Here is an 8,267-nt window from a genome sequence, read left to right as displayed (position 1 = left end):
CAAGGCAGCCCATCAATGATTCTCTCTCATCATTGATGTTTCTGTCTCTCTCCTCCTCTCCCTTACTCTCTGAAATCAATAAAATATATATAGATAATATAGATTTTTAAAAAGGTGTGTGTTAGAAGGAGCTTCAGAAAAATAGAAAGGTGAGAGAGGTCAAAGAGGAGTTCAAGGGCAAGAGAATGTTGTGATTTCGCTGAGAAAATGAACTTGGAAATGTGAGCCTGAGAATGCTGGGTTCCGGGTCAGACGCTGCCCTCGGGTCCTGGCCAGGCCCCTTGCTGGGTTTGACCTGTGGGAGAGATCTGCGCTCCTCTGACACACGGGGAAACGGAAGCCCGCAGGCAGGAGCGATTGGAGGGTGCTGGGAAGACCTGGGAGCCCACGAGAGCTCCTGGACCTGCCGTCCACTCCCCAGGCTCTTCTCCAGGGCTGGCCGCTTGGCTGTTTATCTTGGTCAGTGCTGGTGTTAATAAATGACTTGGAGCCCAGCTTTGGAGCAAAGGTCTTGGTTGACAAACTGGAGGAGCTGCTCTTCTCCCTGCCACCACCCCTTCAACTCCCTGACCTTCTGTTTTCCCATGTGGAAAATGGGGACACCAAGAGTATCAACACGGTGACATCATTCCACAGCTTCAGCCGGATCAAGCTACTGAAAAGCCGGCCACAGATCCCTGGCACCGCGGACGTCCTCAATGAATGTGATCAATAGCGAAACCCCCTCTGAGCCACCCGGCGAGGGCTTAAGATGCTTTTTTAATTTCATCTGCCCCAGTGGCTGCTGCATATTTTTTGGGGGGGACATGTAATGCTTTGAATTCACAAGACATTTATTCTAGCCACAGAAAAGGCTCGAAAAAGGGGAGGACTTGCTGACGGGGTTTCCACTGCTGGAAATCATGCAGTGGGAGACTTGCTTTTCAGGCCTGGCCAGAAGCTGCTGGGACTGTGTGGGGAAGGCAGTTATGGTCTGGCAGGACCTGGTAACAGGTCCCCCTACTCTGAACAAGGCACAGTATTCATTTGTTCATTCATTCATTCATTCATTCATTCATTCTCACAGGGCCCTAAGGAGGTACACAAGGCAGATCTTTGTCAATTAAGTGTTGGCTGGATGAATGAATCTTGCCTTGCTATGCTTTTTACCCTGGAGATTTGGACACTGGCCAGATCACCTCCTCTGGAGAGCCCACCCAGATTGCCAGAGGCTAAGTTCAGGCTCACTCTCCTGGGCTCTGGCAGAGACTTCCAGCTGTCATTGTGTTCCAAGGCTGGTTGCTTCCAGCAACTGGGACCTCCTCTGGGACAAAGCTTATGGGTCTCTGGCCATCCATTTGTGGGGGCTGGGAAGGGGCGCAGGCCGGGTGTAGTGTGAGCGCGGGGAAGGAGGGGGAGTGCAGCCTTCTCGTCAGAGGGGACAGAACTTACAAAGGAAGCAGAGAGTGCAAGAGCCTGGTGAGTTCAGGGAGGAGCATCCTGGAGAGGGGTACGCACTTGGGGGGAGGCTGACAGTATAGGCTGGGCTGTTAGGACTGTGGCTGTGCAGTAGGTGGGTTTGGGTTTGGTTTGCCTCCGGGAAAGGGACTGCAGTTGTGGGGCCCCCCGTGGAGAACCCCTTGGAAGGGGGTGAAGTGGAGGCAGGGAGGCTGGAGAGAGAGATGGGAGGTGGGGCTGCTCTCTGGGCCTCCTGAGGCTCAGCAAAGACTCGGGAAGCAAACCGGGTGCCCGGAACCCTGCAGAAGGGACCAGGTCTGCTCAGCTGGCTCCAGCGAATGACAGACATGTCACATCCTGGAGCTGCCATGGGATTCCGTGGCCCTGTTCCCAGAATGTGGGTCACCAGCCCCGGGGAGCGGGGCACCTGAGCCTGTGGAGGGGCGGAGGCTCCCCGTGGCCACCTGTCCTTCTGAACTCCTTTGTCCCGCAGCTTCTATTCCAAGGACAATGAAGGCAGCTGGTTCCGCTCACTCTTCGTGCATAAGGTGGATCCCCGGAAGGACGCTCACTCCACCCTCCTGTCCAAGAAGGAGACCAGCAGCCTCTACAAAATCCAGTGTGAGTGGCTGCTGCGCCCACCAGCCCGCCCTCCAGCCCGCCCCTCCACACAGGCTTGGGTTGAGAGATCCTGAGCTGTCCTGGGCGCCCTGGCCCTGTGGGGCTCCCCACACCCGAGCTCCCCGCGGACACACACACACACCCTGCTTCACCTCCCACTCTGTCCTCTCTTGCAGTTCACAATGTGAAGCCCGAGTGTCTGGATGCCTACAACAGCCTGACGTGAGCATCTTCCTCCGTCCACCTGTTCCAGTGCCTGTTGGGGTGGGTGGGGACCGGATCCCAGCCCCATGCTCCTTACAGAAGTCCAGGGATGTACATTTCGGAGCCGAAAGTCCTAAGGATGTATTGTCTGGCATCTACATCTGAGAGATGGGGAGGCTGACACCCAGCCCCAAGGGCCTGAGTGAAAACCGTTACCTCAGGGTGCGATGTGGCTGGTGTGAGCGCCCCCCCCCCATCTCTGTGCCCCTCCCACAGGGAGGCCGTGCTGCCCAAGCTGCACCTGGATGAGGACTACCCCTGCTCGCTCGTGGGCAACTGGAACACGTGGTATGGGGAGCAGGACCAGGCAGGTGAGGAGCCCCCGTCTCCAGCACCACTGCCGCCCACCCAGGCCCCGCCGGCACCTCTTACACCTGGCTGCCCTCCACTCCCTCTACAGTAGCACACAGAGGGGGCTTTCTTTTTTGCTGCCCTCCACTCCCTCTACAGCAGCACACATGGAGGGCTTTCTTTTTTCTGTCTTTCTCCTTTTTTAAAAAAATATATTGTTATTGATTTCAGGGAGGCAGGGAGAGGGAGAGAGAGTTAAAATCATCAGTGATGAGAGAGATTCATTGATTGGCTGCCTCCTGTACACACCCTGCTGGGGATCAAGTCTGCAACCCGGGCATGTGCCCTGACCAGGAATCAAACCATCATCTCCTGGTTCATAGGTCGATGCTCAACCACTGAGCCACACCGGCCGGGCCAGAGTGGTCTTTCTAAATACAATCCTCATCGACTCACTCCCCTGCTCAGACACCTGTGTGGGCTCCCCTCTGCCCTTGGGATGGCCCACGGGGCTCTGTGCATCCTTCCCTGCCCAGCCTCTGGCCTCGTCTCTCCACATCCTCCTTGCTTCCTGTGCTGTCCTGCCTGCGACAGTTTCACCCTTTAGCTCCACACTGTTGTTCTTGCTGTTTCCTCCACCTGAAGCAGACTTTCTCCCTTCCACTTTCCCTGGTTTACTCCTCTCCTTGTCTTTTATTTTGATATAGAGATCACCTCCTCCTGGAGGCCTCCCTGATTCCTTCCACCCAAGCTGGGCCAGGCCTCTCCCCTAGCTCCCCAGTACCTAAGACTTGCCTTTTCTCTGCCCTGATAGTGCAGCCTGTGGTGTACTTGTCTGTCTCCCCTTGTAGGTGGTGAGTCCTGGGAAGGCGGGGCCCCTGTCTGTCCTTCTGTCTGTCTTCATCACTGAATCCCCAGTATGCAGCTCACATTTGTGGAATAAACAGGGGCTCTTGTCTGAGCTGGTTCCTTACCCCCCAGCATGCCCCACCCCACCCCTACTCACCCACCTCAGTTGGCGCCAGGTGGTAGGGGCCACCCATGGATTTCGTTGACTCATAGCAGCTCAGCCACTCAAAGGGGCTTTGGCCTTGAGGTCTATACTGTCCGGGAAGATAGCCACTAACCACATGTAGCTATTTAAGGTAAAATTAGGTGAAATGAAATGAAATGAAATGAAAAATTCAATCCTCGGTCACACAAGCCACATTTCAAGCACCATGTGACTCTGGCTACCGTGTTGGACAGCACGGCTATAGAACATTTGCATCGCAGTAGAAAATCCTCTTGTCCGGGACTGATTTAGACTCTGCACAGCACAGGGTGCGCCTCTGGAGCTGCCCTGATAGAAGGTTCTCTACGCTTCCCTTGAACTCTCCCAGCAATGGGGAGCTCACTACCTTTTAAGCCAGCTTATCTCATTCTTTCACAGTCCTGATAATCGTATCTTTTTTTTAATTTTTTTTATTATTTCAAAAAGGAAGGGAGAGAGATAGAAACATCCATGGTGAGAGAGAATCGTTGACTGGCTGCCTTCTGCACAACCCACACTGGGGATCGAGCCTGCAACCCGGGCAACCGTGACCTCCAGGTTCATAGGTTGATGCTCACTGAGCCACGCTGGCTGGGTGACAATGGTGTCTTTTTTAAAAAATCTGTGATATGCAGATACATTCTCTTATCATTTATTCTATTTCAGCAATAGTCATTGGTCCTTCAAAAAGGTGGATAAGAGAAAAGCAAACTGTCTTCAGTTCCAGCCCCTGCAGTTTTCCCATTTTAGGGACAACTCAATCAGCCCCAGGGGCAGCCTTTGGATTATCTTGTCAGCTAGCTGGGAAATGAACGTTGAGGCGTGGGATCTGGGTTTTTAAGCAAACTGTCTTCAGTTCCAGCCCCTGCAGTTTTCCCACCTTAGGGACAACTTGATCAGCCCCAGGGGCAGCCTTTGGATTCTCTTAAGTGTCGGCTAGCTGGGAAATGAACATTGAGGCGTGGGATCCTGGGTTTTTAAAGCACGTCCTACATTGCGTGTATCTTGAAGTGTTGTCTCCTGTGTAGAATCAGCAGGGGAGCAGAACCTCTGGGAATCTACATTTTAATGAATTTGTAAGAACCACTGATCCTTCTTCTAGAAGAGCGGTTCTCAACCTGTGGAAAAATGGCCCACACCACTTGTTAGCACGCGATAAAAACTACCCGCAAACAATGTGTTAAAGCACGTCCTACATTGCGTGTATCTTGAAGTGTTGTCTCCTGTGGAGAATCAGCAGGGGAGCAGACCCTCTGAGGCCCCCTCGGAGTAGGGCTCGGAAATCTGCATTTTAATGAGTTTTTTAAAATATATTTTTATTGATTTCAGAGAGGAAGGGCGAGGTAGAGAAAGATAGAAACATCCATGATGAGAGAGAATCATGGATCGGCTGCCTCCTGCACGCCCCCCACTGGGGATTGAGCCTGCAACCCAGCCATGTGCCCTGACCGGGAATCGAACCATGACCTCCTGGTTCAATGCTCAACTACTGAGTCACACCGGCTGGGCTACATTTTAATGAATTTGTAAGAACCGCTGATCCTTCTTCTAGAAGAACTACTTTCATGGTTAGAGATTTATTTCTTCTCGTGAATCTAGAACAGTGGTTCTCAACCTTCCTAATGCCGCGACCCTTTAATTACAGTTCCTCATGTTGTGGTGACCCCCAACCATAAAATTATTTTCGTTGCTACTTCATAACTGAAATTTTGCTACTGTTATGAATCGTCATGTAAATATCTGATATGCAGGATGTATTTTCATTGTTACAAATTGAACATAATTAAAGCAGAGTGATTAATCACAAAAACAATACGTAATTATAGATGTGTTTTCCGATGGTCTTAGGTGACCCCTGTGAAAGGGTGTTTCGACCCCCAAAGGGGTCGCGACCCACAGGTTGAGAACCGCTGATCTAGAACGTCCTGCCTGTAACTTCTTCCTGTTGGTAGTCCTTCCCCGCCCCCTCCCCGCCCTGTATTAACTTCATTCCTCTTCCCCAGGTCAGCATCCCTGGTCGTGGTAGCCTTCCATCCATACAGTGCTTTTGCTGTTTCCCCTTGGGAAGGGCCTTTACACAAACCGTAGGGTCAGACAGTTTTGCAGAGGGAACCATCGAGGCGCAGATGGAGTCCAAAGGCAGGGGAGGGACAGGCTGGGGCTGGGGACCCGCATTTGGGAAGCCGGTTAGCCAGCTGCCCGTAGCGTAGCATCGATGGGCCTTTGGGGCACTTTCCTCCCGTGTCCCAGCCGTTCTCCCAAGGATGGAAGACTGTTCTCTCTGCTTCCACGGTAGCGGGTTCTTTAGTATTTCACGATGTATTCGCCTCCTCGGGCTGCTGTGACAGAGTTCCAACACTAGGCGGCCTAGACCAACAGAGGTCTGCAGCCCAGAGGTTTGAAATCAAGGTGTGGGCAGCACCACACTCCTTCCCAAGATGAGGGGGAGCATTATTGGTTCTGGCCCAGCCTGTGCCTGGGGCTGACTCCGCCACCCCGTGGGACCCGCTGCGGGGATTGGGGGGTGGGAGGTGGGAGTCCTGCTCCCCTGCTGCCCTGCCCTGACCGCCGCGCCCGCAGGAGTACCTGGAGTTCCGGAAGGAGCGGAGCCAGATGCTGCTGTCCAGGAGGAACCAGATGCTTCTCGAGTTCAGCTTCTGGAACGAGCCGCAGCCCCGAGCAGGTCCCAACATCTACGAGCTGAGGACGTACAAGCTCAAGGTGCCTTCCTCCCGCCCGACCCCTGCCCGCCCCGCTCCCCCTGCTATAGTGCAGCTATAGGCACCCCGAGGTGGGTGCCCCGGCATGGAGGCTGGGGTTTCTGGCCTCTCCCTCCCTCTGGGCCCAGAACAGAGGTGTGTATGCACCTGGGCCCCTGATTGAGGCCAAGGGACCCCTGGAGTTGGGGAGACTTGGTCTTCACCCAGCTGTGATGCTGGAATCCGAGGTGAGGGCTCATTCGATTCTCTTCTGGTTCTCTCTCAGCCAGGAACCATGATCGAGTGGGGCAACAACTGGTAAGTGGCCGTGCCGGGGGCTCGGGTTGGCGAGACCCTGCCCAGCTGCCCTGCCAAGGCCCCTATGGTGCTACCGAGAACCAGGCTGGAGGCCACCCCTCTACACACATGCTTAGCCAATTGGGGGAGAAGCAGGGCAGGGTCCCAGGGGCCCCCTGACCCGAACCTCTCGCCCCACCACAGTGCACCTGTGGCGCTTCTCCGGCGGCTACCCCGCGCTCATGGACTGCATGAACAAGCTCAAAAACAACAAGGTACGTTGGCGTCCGCCCGGCAAACCTCTCCGCTTATTGGTTCTGGCCCAGCCTGTGCCTGGGGCTGACTCCGCCACCCCGTGGGACCCGCTGCGGGGATTGGGGGGTGGGAGGTGGGAGTCCTGCTCCCCTGCTGCCCTGCCCTGACCGCCGCGCCCGCAGGAGTACCTGGAGTTCCGGAAGGAGCGGAGCCAGATGCTGCTGTCCAGGAGGAACCAGATGCTTCTCGAGTTCAGCTTCTGGAACGAGCCGCAGCCCCGAGCAGGTCCCAACATCTACGAGCTGAGGACGTACAAGCTCAAGGTGCCTTCCTCCCGCCCGACCCCTGCCCGCCCCGCTCCCCCTGCTATAGTGCAGCTATAGGCACCCCGAGGTGGGTGCCCCGGCATGGAGGCTGGGGTTTCTGGCCTCTCCCTCCCTCTGGGCCCAGAACAGAGGTGTGTATGCACCTGGGCCCCTGATTGAGGCCAAGGGACCCCTGGAGTTGGGGAGACTTGGTCTTCACCCAGCTGTGATGCTGGAATCCGAGGTGAGGGCTCATTCGATTCTCTTCTGGTTCTCTCTCAGCCAGGAACCATGATCGAGTGGGGCAACAACTGGTGAGTGGCCGTGCCGGGGGCTCGGGTACCACCTTTCCCGGGGCCAAATGGCAGGGAACCCTGCAACCTCTGCCCCTCGGGGATCCTGTGGGAGGATGCAACCAGGAGGTGAGCATCTTCTAGAGCAGTGGTTCTCAACCTTCCTAGTGCCGCGACCCTTTAATACAGTTCCTCATGTTGTGGTGACCCCCGACCATAAAATTATTTTCGTTGCTACTTCATAACTGTAATTTTGCTACTGTTATGAATCGTCATGTAAATATCTGATATGCAGGATGTATTTTCATTGTTACAAATTGAACATAATGAAAGCATAGTGATTAATCACAAAAACAATACGTAATTATAGATGTGTTTTCCGATGGTCTTAGGCGACCCCTGTGAAAGGGTCGTTCGACCCCCAAAGGGGTCGCGACCCACAGGTTGAGAACCGCTGTTCTAGAGGATCCCCTGGGATCACCCAGCCCGCAGCTCACTTCCGTCACCCCATTCCCCGACCATCTCGAGAGCTGGGGGCCTCGGGCTTCTCCCTTGAGGTGGAGCAGAGAAATCAGCCTGGAGACATCTCAGGGGGTCCTCTGTCCCGGCCCTGGCGCCTCCCCAACACTCTTCTGCCGTGCAGGGCTCGGGCCATCAAGTACCGACAAGAGAACCAGGAGGCGGTGGGCGGCTTCTTCTCACAGATAGGAGAGCTCTACGTGGTGCACCATCTCTGGGGTAGGCTTCCCCCCCCCCCCCCCCCCCCGCGGCG

General features: G+C 55.0%; 1 protein-coding gene across 1 annotated transcript in view; it reads left to right on the top strand.

The window, feature by feature from the left end:
• Positions 1-1,790: 1,790 nt before the first annotated feature.
• Positions 1,791-8,267, top strand: part of NIPSNAP1 (nipsnap homolog 1 (C. elegans)) — an 8,847-nt gene continuing 2,370 nt past the window's right edge. The window contains exons 1-8 of the mRNA XM_005869817.2: positions 1,791-1,834; positions 1,931-2,058; positions 2,235-2,280; positions 2,539-2,633; positions 6,847-6,917; positions 7,080-7,220; positions 7,485-7,516; positions 8,139-8,233. Of these exons, the coding sequence (XP_005869879.2) occupies positions 1,806-1,834; positions 1,931-2,058; positions 2,235-2,280; positions 2,539-2,633; positions 6,847-6,917; positions 7,080-7,220; positions 7,485-7,516; positions 8,139-8,233 (637 nt within the window). The 5' untranslated portion in view covers positions 1,791-1,805. The remainder of the gene's footprint in view (positions 1,835-1,930; positions 2,059-2,234; positions 2,281-2,538; positions 2,634-6,846; positions 6,918-7,079; positions 7,221-7,484; positions 7,517-8,138; positions 8,234-8,267) is intronic.

The sequence above is a fragment of the Myotis brandtii genome, unplaced genomic scaffold, assembly GCF_000412655.1.
Source record: "Myotis brandtii unplaced genomic scaffold, ASM41265v1 scaffold303, whole genome shotgun sequence".
Taxonomy (NCBI): Eukaryota; Metazoa; Chordata; class Mammalia; order Chiroptera; family Vespertilionidae; genus Myotis; species Myotis brandtii.
This window is presented reverse-complemented; position numbering and strand designations above follow the sequence as displayed.